Raw genomic sequence first — 14,623 nt, forward strand, 5'->3', positions numbered from 1 at the left:
AGTGTGTTCTCCAGTGCATTAAACACTCCTGCAGTGTGTTCTCCAGTACTCTAAGGCACATGCACTCAGCCATGTAGATCCGGGTTCACATCAGGACCTGTAAGGAACTCCTTCTCCCTGCCCACTGTGCTTTGCAGGGATTTAAGTCTGATACTGCAGCAGTGGACAGCAGAGAGCTAATCTCAAGGTCACAGGCTCCCATGGGTATTTCTCACTGTGTCTCTTTTCTACAGTTTCCATGGTTTGAGTTTACTTCTTCTTCTCTCAGCCTGGTCATTTGGCTGTACCCCGCCAACGCCTTGTATTAATATCCCTACCTTCAACCCTCATACCAGTATCAGATAAGCCTTATGATAGCCCCACCTGCTCTTCCCAGCAAAATCCACAACTCTAGGGCCAAGCTTAGTACAGGCTTTTGCACTAAGTTTGCAGCTGGCCCTGCCTCCCAGATTCCTGCCTCATGCAGTGCAGACATGTCTCCAGCTGTGGACAGAGTGGCGCTTTGTCTACCCCAGGCTTCAGTGGGTAAAAGCGAGCCATCCTGCTCTTCACAGTGGGAAGACTTACAGCACCAGTCCTGTCTTCCTCAAAGCTGTCTTCTCTTGCTCCTAAGTCATAGAGCAGGTCCTGGGGCATTTCATTTCCTTGAACATCCTCAGGCCAAGACCCTTTCAGAGTCTCTTTGAGAGCCACTGAGGCAGAACTGTCCCCATGAGGTGGGTACCCCCAGGAGCACTGCCAAGGTGCCACACTCGGCCCTACTCTATAGTATTGACACGTCTTGGTGTGTCTGAAGGATACTGTGGAAGCCTATGTCTTTGTGTCGGTACCCTGGTGATTTTAGGCACAGCTTAGGTTGGAGTGGTGATTCTTGTAGAAGGATGCTGTCAATGGTTCCCAGCCATCTGAATTCTCTTCTACCATTTAAAGTAATGGGGAGGCTGTGAATTCTACCATAAGTGACATCCTATGCCATTTATATACAATCCAAATTAGTAGCTGTCAGTTGAGGGTGCCAGTTTGCTTCTGAAAAGCTGTAGCTCTTTAGACTGGGAAGGGAGGCCTTCAGTATTGTTGCACTCATCTCTTAAAAGAAGCAAAGGTTGCTGTACGCCATCAGTGCAGAATGCACTGTTGTGGTACACTGTCAGTGAAGAATGCCCTATTGTGCCTACAATTGAGAGGTGACTCAAAGGGCATCTCCAGAGTCAGCTTTCATTCATGATACTCCACAAGTCTCCTGTCCTTTTCTTACTCACTTGGTCCAGTTTATAATTCGGATGTACTCATGGTTAACACAGTTTGATTATTCCCTGACAGCTGGAATTTACTCTGTGTCCACCCATGCTTCCTTCTCTCTTTAGAACAGAATGTCCCATGAACACCTGAGATAGCTTGCTGGGCTGAGCCACTCCTAAGCAAGTTAACTTGTGGATATTATGAATTCTTAGTATCTTTGCTTAAGGAAAAGTTTGTGGTAATCAAGGCCACCCAAGATGACAGCGGCCAGTGTCTTGATGCTCTTGTGGATAATTAGTCACATTCTGAGTGTGAGTTTCCAGTTTCTTCTTGGGTCATAAAAATAAGCAGTGTCAAGAACCCCATCATGAAACCCCAGGAAATCTTGTCCTTTCAGTATGTCTGGTGCATGGCTCGCTGTGCTGCTGTTTCATCCCTCCTGGCCTGTCCCCACTCAGGCTGGCTTCTGTGTCTGCCATTCTAGTTCCTCCTTCCCCAACGACTCATGCTGTGGTTGTAGCACATGGGCATATTAATGGGACATTTTTCTTGTCCAGCCCACTATGGTGATGCTGTCCATGTCTAGCTGGTCTGGGCTCTCTATATAAGAAAGGCTTATAGACAGGAAACCTGGTTTCCTTCAGTGACGTACTGTATGTAACCTGCAAGCCAAGGATAACCTTTCCTTCCGTCCTGGTGTTTATCACAGCAGCTGAAACCAAGCTAGGACACCCTGTTACACCAAGTCCTGGCAATCTGTGAGCTGTAGCTGTACTCTCCTGCCGGGCTTCATGCCCAGTGTTCCTCCTGGCATATATAACCGTGTTTATTCTTACTTCCAGCCTTCCGCAGACTCCCTCTGTTTTGCATTTACCTGTCTGGCATACAGGATGTCAGAAGCATCGTTCTATACTGCTGTCCATTCCCCTGCCTTCTCAGCAGTGGCTAACTTAAACTCCCCCCTCTCCCCAGCTCACCAAATGCCCCAAGGCAGGACCACTACCAGCATCACTGTCTTCCAAAACCAAATGGCTTTTTTTCTGAGTCTTCAAAGTGAATCTCCTCATCTTTACAGGATTCCTTTCTGTCCCTCCTGATCGGCACTTGCATCGCTGGGTCCTTCCCTCTCTCTTCACTGTGGCCTTCATTTCTTCACATACCCTCTATGCTATTAGAATCCATTTTCCGTTTTTAAGAAAAATATTTATTTATTTATTTATTTATTTATTTATTTATTTATTTATTTATTTATTATATGTGAGTACACTGTAGCTGGTTTTTTTCAGACACACCAGAAGAGGGCATCCCATTGTAGATGGTTGTGAGCCACCATGTGGTTGCTGGGAATTGAACTCAGGACCTCTGGAAGAGCCATCAGTGCTCTTAACCACTGAGCCATCTCTCCAGCCCAGAATCTATTTTTCTATCGATAACCCCAAGTTATTACTTGCTGTGTTCCGTCTGAGCTGCTCTTAACTCCAACAGGCCAGCCTTCATGACCATGATTTTTAGATTGTTACCACATGGCTTCTTCTCCTCTTTCTACCTTCCTCTCCTTCCTTGTGGTCTCATATCAGACCCCAAGCCACAGAACCTTAACCTCGCCTATGTCTCTTATGCCCAGCTATTGGCTGTTGGTATCTTTATTTAAGTGATAGTTGTAAATTAGCAAGCAAGGTCACATTATATGTGCGATTCTCTTATTCTTGGGAGCAACCAGGCCTTATGGGTCAGTATTTATCATTACAGTACATATAAAGAAATCAAACCTCCATATACTCTAACAGCTTGTCTCCTGAAAATCCTTCCCAGCCCTTTCCCACACCCCTGTACTTAAGACTCTCATCTTCTCTGGGTCCTCAGCCACTAGCACCTACATCCACATTTTCCCATTATGTGCTTGCTCATGGGTGTGCTCATGGGTGTACGTCTGCAGAAGTGATCTCAGTCCTCTATTTGTCTCTCCCAGACGATGCACCAAGGGCTGACTACATTTTTGTGAAATGATCAGTCCTCTTGTATACCTGGATTATGATTTTGTTTTGTTTTTTTCCCCTCGCTATATTCCCATAGCGTGGTATCAAATACAAAATAGGCATGTAGGTATTTTCATTACTTCTTATTACTTTGTGACAAAATGCCTGAGCTAATCAACTTTTTTTAAAAAAGGAAAGGTTTATTCTATTCATAGTATTAGAGGTCCCAATGCATGGGTGATTTGCTCTGTTGCTTCTGGGCCCATGGTGAGCCATAGTCGGCATCATAACTTACCTCAGGACAGACAGAAATAAAACAAGAGGAAGAGGAAGGGGAGGGCTGGAGGCCTCTCATTTCCCAGGACCCCCCATCTAACCAACTTCCTTCCATTTTGAAAAGTTCTACCATCTCTCATTGGCTCCATGGGCTGAGGTCCAAGCCTTCAACTCAGGGACCTTTAGAACACACTGCTGCAGCTCAGAACAACAGGGATATTTGCAGCCAACATGTCTAGTGTCCAATCTGCAGAACTCATGCATCCAAGGGTTACCATGACTGCTACCTAAAACGCTATGAAAAAAATTGTTTTATATAACTTGCAGTTCTCAGGACTGAACTCTGGTTGTTGTACTGTAGTGAGTCCCTAAAGGTGGTATACTCCTCGTTGACTATCACCAAGGTGGAGGCTACTTTATTTTCTGGACATAGCAGCTGCCGACATTTGTTAAGGAACTGTGCTGAAGATGAGATTTTCCACGAGTCATGACCTCATGCACAGTGGGGCTTTAGAGCCACTCTCCAGCTAAATGAGGGGCATGGCTCTGATTTTTCTCTCCCTGTCGTTTCAGAATGGGTCGCTTGTGTCAGGTCCAACTTCCTGGTCTTGTGCTACCTCCATGACGTGAAGAACATCTTGCAGCTTCATGACCTGACAACTGGTGCTCTCCTCAAGACCTTCCCCCTGGATGTGGGCAGCGTGGTGGGGTACAGTGGGCGCAAGAAGGACTCTGAGATCTTCTACCAGTTCACGTCCTTCCTATCTCCAGGTGAGGGCTTCTTCCTGGTGGTGATGTGGAATTTCTCCTGGGAAATCACAGTGTGACGTTCTGTTTGTGCCTAACACAGGCTATACTCTAGACAGAATCCCTTAGAGAAAAACAGTTATTCAGAACAAAGGGAAATAAAAAGCTATGTCACTAACTCTTCTGCCGGGGGTGGGAACAGCCCTTGTTCTCAGTGCCAACAAATCAAATGTAATTGTCTTTAAAGAAAAAAAAAAAAAGATTTATTTGTTAATTTTATTATGAGAGTACACTATAGCTGTTCAGATGGTTGTGAGCCTTCATGTGGTGGTTGGGAATTGAATTTTTAGGACCTCTGCTCGCTCTGGTCAACCCTGCTTGCTCAGGCCCAAAGATTTATTTATTATTATACATAAGTACACTGTAGCTGACTTCAGATGCATCCGATCTCATTATGGATGGTTGTGAGCCACCATGTGGTTGCTGGGATTTGAACTCAGGACCTTCAGAAGAACAGTCAGTGCTCTTACCCGCTGAGCCATCTCGCCAGCCCCAAAAGTCTTAGTTAGGTTTTTTGTTCCTGTGAAGAGACACCAATACCACAAAAACTTTTTTTTGTTGTTTTTTGTTTTTTCAAGACAGGGTTTCTCTATATAGCTCTGGCTGTCCTGGAACTCACTTTGTAGACCAGGCTGGCCTCAAACTCAGAAATCTGCCTGCCTCTGCCTCCTAAGTGCTGGGATTAAAGGCGTGCGCCACCACGCCCGGCTTCACAAAAACTTTTATTAAAGAAAACATTTCATTGGGGCCGGTTTACAGTTCAGGGGTTTAGTCCAGTATCTGCATGGCAGGAAACATGGCAGCCTGCAGGCAGACACCATGTGGGAGAAGGAACTGAGAGTTCTACATCTATTGGCAGGCCCTAGGAAGTAAACTGGCTTGAGCTTTTGAGACCTCAGAGCCCACTTCCTAGTTATGTATTTCCTCCAACAAAGAAAGCCACACCTGCAACAAGCCTGCATCTCTTGATGGTGCCACTTTCTCTGGCCTATGGGTGTCATCATTGTTATGCAAACCACCATAGTAAGTCTTAGTCCTGGCCTTGATCTGCACAAAAATTCACAGTGCAGATAGCAACAGCAAACCCCATGAGCAGCCACATCCAGCCTACAGAATGCCTCCTAGATGAATCTCACCCTCATAAAAAATAAATAAAATAAAATAAAAAAATGTGTGTTATCCTGGATCTATTGGGGAAGGGAAATATTTCTAAGATGATATTTTACATTTCCTGACATGAGTTAACTTTTCCTAAAATATAATAATATCATTGTGTACTTTCTGCAAGGCTGGTCATATTCCTCTTGTTTGCATAGAGGTTCACCTCCACTGTGTAGCATCATAGCCACATGTATGCCGTGGTTTAGCCCAGGAGTCTGCTCGGTCGTCAGTTTGTAGGTGACCATCCTCCTCTGGGGATGTGACAGGATGGGCAGTGATGTCTCATCTGGATGCAGTTCTGTTTGACCCTCTGGGTCCGTATGACATCTTACCTTACCACTGTGACAGGCTGCTGACAGGGCTGTTAGAACCTGAAGAGTGATATTGTGGGTAGGTCTGGGGTGCATAAGGGCACTTCCCCAAGTGCCTTTCAGGGGACTGAGAGGAGCTAGAAAAAGCCAGAGAGAAAGCTGCCCAGAGCCAGCACCAAGAGGACATCAGGTACCCCGCCTCTCCCCAGAGCCCAGAGCCCAGAGCTCAGCGGTAGCTGTTAGAAGAGGGAGGCACCCATCCCTAATGTCTTTCTCAAGGTCTCACGGTCTAGGCATTTACTCTAAACATGTTATATTTCTAAATGAATGAAGGACACAGGAACACAGGGTGGGGGTGACTCATCAGCTCTTAATAAAAGCCAGGGCCCCAAAGGCCCATAACCTCTCCAGTGACCCCATGTGACCATTTATTTCAGGAACAGGCTCATCATTATCTGGGGCAAAGGGCTCACTGTCTTAGTGGGAAGTGTTGGTTCTGTGCCAAACGGTGAGATACTGCCTGTGTCTGTGGCTCTGCCGGTTGGAAAGAAAAGTGTTCCTTGTCGCGGGCTGCCAGCTGCTTCTGAGGAAGCTTTCATTTGTTACTGTGATGCTTTGTCTGTCTCCCTGTCTCCTCTCGTTCATTTTCCCCATCCTTCCCTTCTCTCTTAACGCTATCTGATCCCTAAAGCCAGAAAGTGGGGTTTCCAGACTTAGGCCTTCTAAAGCCACGTGCAAAGCAGCCATCAGAGAACGCATAGTTGCCTCTCAAGAAAGCAGGGACTGCTTCCAAACACAGTTACGTTGCTCAAAGATGTCCTGCCCGTGCCTGTCTGCAGGTCAGCTGTTCACTATGCAGTCAGTAGCACAGGCAGAGGATAAGCAGAGCTCAGCTTCCTGCTGTGAGCAGGAAACATCCAGCAAGGGCACCAGCTGACCCTTATCCAATGGAGGTACTTGGTCAGGACACATTTGGAGCCCAGCCCGTTTGTGACTTGTGCACTTCAGGCCGCACTTGGGGAGAAGCTGGCAGCCAGACCAGTCTAGAACAGGACACAATGATTCCCTGTGACACAAACCAGTTGGTATTTGAACTGATTAATTCTGTACTTGTAGAAGCTTAGAGGTTGAGGTTAGCTTCAGCCAGACTTGAACAAGACAGTATCTTCCAGGCCTGGCTCTGGGAGGTGGGGAGGAGAAAGCCTTTCACATGTGGTTTGGAAGAGAAACCTTTAAGTGCCTTGGCCTGGGTGCTTTGTGTGTTGTCATTTCCCCTCCCCCTCAATCACCCCCCCCCCCAGTCCTCTTTTTATAGCCTTAAGTCCTGCCCTGCCTCAGCTTCAGAACCCCATTGCCTTCTCTTCGCGTGAGCAGGGTTACAGATCCCCCTGGCCCTTCTTCCCTAGCTTTTCCCAGAGCGCTCTCTTCTCTAACTCCTTCTGAAAGAACCTAGTGGGAAAACCCCCACTCAATTCCTGTTCGGCGCGCACCCAAGAATCATGAACAGACGACCAACTTGATGTAAGAACACGAGGTAGTTTAATGACGGAGCTTCAGGCCGACACATATCTCCCGCAGGAGACAGGTGTTGACCACATGGTGGAGCCATATTGGCGGAGCTCCGGGTTGAAACATATCTCTCGCAGGAGACAGTGGTTTCGACCACAAGGCTTGGAAGCTAGGGACTTTTATAGAAAAGGGGTGGGGCCAGGGGAGGAATTGGTGCGGTTTCACATGATTGGTCCATTTAAACATCAACAGACTGTCAGAAGGGCAGGAGATAGGGAGTCAGGACATGTAACGATGGGCCTGCCCAGGCATGTCCTGGCCTGTTTTACTATGTTCTCAGCCCCAGGTTTCAAAGCTCACAAACAACTCTTTGGGCTATTTGACATACATTACATGAATCACAGGTCTCAAGTTTTATTTCCTTTCACTTCTCCCCTCTCCACCCACACCCCTGGTCTCCTTGCCTGTGAGAGTACTTCCGTTGAGGAACAACTTAAGGCCAGACACGCCTTTTGACCTTAAGGGACTTCTGTAATCAACTTCTACTTTAAATCTTCAATTCATTTCCTAGACAGCCTTCTGCTGTTTGTGATCCAGAATGCTTTCTTCCAGCACAGTTTCCCTGTCCCTGTGTGACCTAAATCAGGTGGGACATGATGTATAAGTAGGTCACAGTGGTTCATACTATAGTAGTAAGACTGTGCAATGGGCTAACCTGGGCTACCCGAGCTGACTGTGCATAGGGAATATTGATAAAATGCCTTTGTCATTGCAACCATCAAGCTGACCCCCCTCCTCCCTCGTGGAACCGTTTGTGGGCCCTTATAGAGAATGGACGGAAGTACATACGTGAAGCTCTTTTTAATGGCCACCAGTCTCAGTTGTCTACTTCATTCTGTGTTAGAATTGTGTCTGAGCTTTGGTGTATAAACAGGAATGTAGAATGTCTCCTCTCCTTTGTCTTTCATTAAGGAATTTAATTCCCGTTCCCTGGTGGCTTGCCTGAGTTCACTGAGCTCTTAATTCTGGCTCCTAAACCCTTCCTTATTTGTGTCGACATCAAGGCGAGTCCAGTGATCATGTGGCACAGGCCTGCTCTTTATTCCATCTTATTTCTTATTTATTCTTCTCTCATACAGTACATTCCAGCAGCAACAAAATCCCTCACTAACTCTCATGCAGTTATATACATGTACTGAGTGTTGGTTCTCACGTTGCTAGGGAAATGCCTACATTGAGGGGTGGGGAGGGTTGAGGGGACGGAGAGCTGCTGTTTTAATCCATGATCAGTCCGTCTCTCTCAGTCCTGTGGGACTCCTATTTGGCTTCTGGTTTCCCAGCAAGCACTGAGATCCCAGGATCAGTTTTCCTGACACTTGACAATGTCTACTTAAAGTATGTGAGGTACCATTTCCACACCAGCCTCTCTGGCTCATTCCTCAACATGGCACTACTCTTGTCTTGTTTCTCTGGCTTAAATATTAAGAGAGATATACTAATTCCAGGAATTAGAACTTTTATTATTGATTACATAAACTGGTATTCCATATATATTAGTATTTTGCATTGTGCACAATGACTGGGACAGAGTTGAACATGTGATTCTGAAAGGTCTTGTGATGGCTCACCTTTGGTTCCTGACTGCTGCCTACATGTGTGTCCATGGTTAGGTGTGAGTCAGGTAGCAGAAGCCCCAAAGGGATTAGTCAAGAGACCCTGACTGGTTGTAGACCTTGAGTAGGGGCAGTGAGGGGCAGGGCCAGCGTTCCCATGTGACCTGGCTTGGAGAAACCTTGTTGACATCAGTGTTAATTACTTTTCTGATTGCTGTGACAAGCCACTTGACAGGAAAGCAAAGGCAGTGGAAAGATTTCTTTGGGCTACCAGTTGTGTGCCCGAGCCCCACATTCTGTGGCTGTGGTGATTTGAGTGAGAATGGCCCCACAGGCTCATTTATTTGAATACTTGGCTCCGTTCATAGAACTGTTTGGGAAAGAGTTGCGAGCTTATTGGAAGATATGAGTCACAGGAGCGGAATTTGAGGCTTCAAAAAAACCCATGGATTGCCTGCTGTCTCTTTGTCTCATGGTCATAGATCAAGGTGTGAGCTCTGGGCCGCTCTGTCACTCTGCCTTCATGTTCTCTAACCCTCTGACATTGTGAACCAGATTACACTTTAAGTTGCCTTGGTCATCACAGTGAGGAAGGAAGGCCTGATGGTCAGCGCCTTGCTCATGCTAGGGCAGACCAGGCAGCATAGAGAAATGAATGCCGATACTCTCGGCCTACAGTCCAGGGCCACAGTTTGTGGCATGGTGCTGCCCACCCTTGGGATAGGTCTTCCTTTCTCAACTAAACCTCTCCAAGCAATCTCTCCACAGACACCCAGGACATGGCTCCTAAGTTGCTGCAAATGCATCAAGTTGACAGTAAATATTAACACCATGGTGCTGTAGGAGTGGAAGCAGTCGGTGCCGATGGGGATACTTGCCATTTCTCCAGGGTACTGCTCACATCCGACTCTCCTCACGAAGCTTGGCACAGCCACCCGAGTGGTGATGGGCAAGGACCCTGATGGCTGCTACCCTCGGGTGGTGTGTAGCACCCTTGTGGCCTGTGTGCTCCACTTTGAGAGTGACCTGAGGCTTTCTTCCCTCTAGGTGTCATTTACCACTGCGATCTTACCAAAGAGGAACTGGAACCCATGGTTTTCCGAGAGGTGACGGTGAAGGGAATCGATGCTGCTGATTACCAGACAATCCAGGTATGGAAGAAATGGTCTCTTTGACGGGAGACGGGAAATCTGACGTTCGGGATGCTGTTCCCATTCCGCTTCGTCAAAAGGCGCAGAGCTAACCCATAGTAATACAGAGGACAGATATGTTTGGTGCTCCTGCTGTCTCTAGGCACAGGGCCAGGTCCTTAGGTTGCAGTAGTTCCTGTAGTTATGGCCCTCACAGTCTTTGGGTTCTCTCTGTGTCTGTCTGCCTCTGTGAAGTAGTGATTGCCAAGCTCAGGTCTTTACAAGATTTGCTCTGTGTAGTGTCTCCCGATTCAGTTTGAAGTTTGTATGTTTCTGCTGAGCCAGCTGGTGCTCACGGCACATCTGAATGAATGGGCAAACTAAAAACTTGTCAAGGGCTGGAGAGATGGCTCAGTGGCTAAGAGCACTGACTGCTCTTCTGAAGGTCCTGAGTTCAAATCCCAGCAACCACATGGTGGCTCACAACCATCCCTAATGAGATCTGATGCCCTCTTCTAGGGTGTTGACAACAGCTACAGTGTACTTACATATAATAAATAAATCTTTAAAAAAAAAAAGAAAGAAAGAAAAAAACTTGTCAAGACAACATGCACTCGGTCCCTGATCATTCTTTCAGGCTAAGTCTCACCTCCACCCACCCCCACCCCGCCCCTTTTTGGCTTATTTAGCTTCCTGATGCTAGTGAGGCTTCCGGAGAAAGCACTGCTGTGTGGAGGAGGGGGCGCTCCAACTGGGAGGCTGAATCACGCAGGCTGCAGATCAGGATCCAGAATATTGAGAAGACCAGTCCGGTGGTCGTCATGCATACCCTTAACCCCAGCACTCCAGGAGGAGGCAGGTGGATCTGTCTCTGAGCTTGAGGCCAGCTTGGTCTACCAATTGAGGTCCAAGACAGCTGAGACTACACAGAGAAACTCTGTCTTGAAAAACCATAAAAGAGGAGAGTGTAGTAGACCTTATATTCGGGTACTTGACTGCCTCCAAGGGTGGTTCCCTGACATGATGGAGTGGTGCTTTACCTTCAATTGTCTGGAACTAGGTTACTTGATGGCTAGATATAGACCCTAAGTAGAAATGTATTTACAAAACCGGGTGGGAGCTGGATTGGGTATAGGATTGCGGTTTACCATCTGTGTCCTGTGTTAACTGCCAGCAAGCTGGTCTTCTGTTGATTGGAGAACAGCTGTGCCCATGTGTTCATATACTGGCTGCTGAGTATTTTGACTGAAGGGCTGCACCACAGACTACGGCCCATTATACATGTCCTAATTTATTTAGTATGTTAGGACCTTTAAGAAAGTCTGCTGGATTATAATCTGTGTGGGTAGTGTTTAAAGTCAGAAGCACCAGGCTTATTATATCAGAAGCCCTTTCAGACAGGAGTGACTTTGCCTTGTACATATTGAGTGGCCTTGGGCAAGGCACACAGCCTTTCTGTCACTGCTTCCAACTCTAAGTAGTGTTCGGGATCCCTTTGGAGTTATTAGAAGCCACTGTGTATTGTGAAGTAACATATAGATTGAATACAGTCTTGTTCAATAGGAATAACTGTAGTGTTTGTGATTTTTCTACATCACTTTGATTGTTAGACACTCAGCTTCATTGCTAGTTGGGTATCTGGGAGGGTTTCCACCCCGCATGCATATAACATGGCTCTGTAAGGTATATTCCTATCAGCTGTTACATTTGACTTTCTTCTAGTCCTTCCTGGGCATCCCCGGTGAGGACGGTATATGTATTCATTTTCAGTTCTAAATGCTGGATTTGGAGAGGGGACAGGGAAAGCTGAAGAACAGAGCAGCTAGATTTCCAGGAGACAGTGTGCCTGGTCGTGCCACTGTAAGACTCAGAGTCTCTGTCCCCAGTGCTCTGTGACTCAAGGCTGCTCTGACATTGACCTTGTCAGATACTTAGAGCATTACATAGGTAAACTCTTAAGGACAAGCCTGGGCTAGCACACTGGCTTGCAGAGGGCAGCACACTGCTCAATGTTCTGTGCCTGTCACAGGCATCATACTAATTGTCACCACTCTGTGGAGCTCTGTTGTTTCAGGCCCATTTTCAGGGGTCTGGGTTTACATTTATGCAGTAGAGACGGGACGCAGATGTGCGCATGGCTTGATGAGGCTCTCAGCGGTGTTTCCAACAGTCACTTCCCAAAGCTCTAGGGAGGGCTTTGTGCGAGAGTGAAAAGCATCCTCATGGTGCATAGTAAAGTGGTAAGTCGAGGCAGCAGGTCTGGGAAAACTCATTTTGTTTCCAGCGATTCTGGGAATGACTTGAATTTGTGTTTTTTCTTGGTGTGATTTGAATACACTTCCCTGACTACTTCTCTTCTATAGGTAAAATGTGTGACCATGTAGATGTGTAGATTAGCCTATAGGGTTGATGCAGATGTGTAGAGTGGCCAATAGGGTTGGCAACCACTAACTAATAGTGTTCATGACCTACCTCCTAGAGGTACCATCTTCCTGGAGATGCAGCAGCAGAAGGACCAAACGAGATGGAGAGGGGAAGGGCAAGGAGACAGCCGGCTAAGCCATCCCATACACACTGGGGAGGGGGTGTTTGTGGAGGAGGTCTGCATTTCACAAGGCCTGTGCATTTTGCCTGGGAAGGTGAAGGGCCTGGTGTTGAGTTTTATCCTCAGACACAGAACACTGTCTGTGTTGCTTTTATCCATCCTGGTGGCAGCTCTGGGAAAACTGACCACAGAAACACTTTTTCTTATTAGCTGACTTAAGTTACTGTTCAAAGCAACAGGGGAACAAGTCTCAGAATCAGATCCTGGAGAACTCATTGTCTCTCTCTCTCTCCTCGTCTGTGATCCGTGTAAGAATTTTAGTTTTAGGTGGGTTTATTAAATCTCTAGTTAATTTATTATCTCCTTTGCTTTTTACTGTAAAACAACCACATCGGGTTGATCAGAACCTGTCTGCCCAAGTCTTTTCCAGAGAAGCTAAGATACATTAGCGATGCCATCTCGTGAAACAGATTGGGGAACCTGCCTGAGAATCTTACCCACACATATTGCCAGTAATACACGTCTTTCTCTTTTAACAAAAATGAAAGAAAGTTTAGACTCTCAGTAAGTAGATACTGAGGGACTGTTTGTTTGAATGCAGACATTCCATATGTTGGCACTATTCTCTGGGAAATGTTGGCAAGCCCAAGGATTGAAACACACCAAGATCTGAAAAGATGCTACTTCCCTGGTCCAGAGAAAGATGACATTGTATGTGGAACATTCCTGGCCAGGGGCTGGGAGAAGCCCTCTTACCGGTGGAGACTGGGGAGGAGAGTGAGTGGTTTTACAATCACTGACGTTTAGGACCTCCTGTCATGTAGAATGTGCTTCTGCTTTTGCACTGCTGCGAGATCCATAATTTCACAGTCAGTGTGAGAAGCTGAGCCTCAGCGTGCTGTGTGCTCATGGTGCCGCTGGCCCGTGTCATCAGTGGATGGAATTGTGTGCTGTGGTTGAACGGGGCATAACAAAGAAATGGAGCGTAGCCAGAATTCACTTTCTGGCTTCTCAGAGTCTCATTGTGGTTCAGCCAGCTGAGAGATTGGTTTTTTCCCCCTCAGACTAAAATGAAAGAAAAAAAAAAATCCATAAACCTGAAAATGGACCAGGAGCTGAATATACGCCAACTATTCTCTTTCCTTAATAGCCTCACATTGTGTAAAAGATGAGATAAATTAGAAGAACCCCTGTATCCATATTTTATGAGCAGGTGCAGGCAATAGTAAGGATTTTAAGCATTCAGCCATGGTGTCACTGCCTGTGCCTCTTGTCCTTTATACTTAGTAGGACACTTTCTTAGCGTGACCGTCCTCACAGTGGTCTGCTGTGTACCTCAATCTCAGCCTTGACCATTTGTGTTTGCCAACATGCCTTGGAATCACAGTAGTGGGGTATCTTTTCTGTTTTGTTTTGTTATGTTTTCTTTTGTGGGTTTCTCTGTGTCGCCGTAGCTGTCCTGGGACTTGCTCTGAAGACCAGGCTGGCCTTGCTTGAACTCACAGAGATCTACCTACCTCTGCCTCATGCTGGAGTTAAAGGTGTGCACTGTCATCACCCCCAGCATCTGCTTTTTTAAGTTAGCTTTGGACTTTGTTTTTACATTTAGGTTTCTATGACCTCAGTAATAACTGATGTGTGGTGCTAGCATACAGGCTCTGCTGTTGCGAGGACATGTTCTTGAGCATGGATAAGCTTTTTGATGCCATGAAGTGTTGCTCCAAGTTCATAGTGCGGCCCACCCGCATCCATGTGAGCTGTCTGCTGTACTAGTGATAATCTTTTTCCGTAACACTGGGTCTGTATACTCAGGCCTTGGTTAGAAACAGGGAGGGGCCGTGGCAAGATAACTCAGCCAGGGAAGGTGCTTGTTGATAAGCCTGGCACCCTGAGCTTGGTCTCTGGAACCCACATGCTGGAAGGAAAGAACTGATTTCCATAAGCTGTTCTCTGACCCCCCCTTGCCATGTCTCTGTCTCTGTCACTCTCTCTCTCTCTCTCTCTCTCTCTCTCTCTCTCTCTCACACACACACACACACACACACACACACACACA

General features: G+C 46.7%; 1 protein-coding gene across 1 annotated transcript in view; it reads left to right on the forward strand.

Moving 5' to 3' along the window:
• Window positions 1-14,623, forward strand: part of Prep (prolyl endopeptidase) — a 96,369-nt gene that overhangs the window by 52,100 nt on the left and 29,646 nt on the right. Inside the window, exons 9-10 of the mRNA XM_021174398.2 lie at window positions 4,065-4,262; window positions 9,940-10,043. Coding sequence (XP_021030057.1) covers window positions 4,065-4,262; window positions 9,940-10,043 — 302 coding nt within the window. The remainder of the gene's footprint in view (window positions 1-4,064; window positions 4,263-9,939; window positions 10,044-14,623) is intronic.

Source organism: Mus caroli, chromosome 10 (assembly GCF_900094665.2).
Source record: "Mus caroli chromosome 10, CAROLI_EIJ_v1.1, whole genome shotgun sequence".
NCBI lineage: Eukaryota > Metazoa > Chordata > Mammalia > Rodentia > Muridae > Mus > Mus caroli.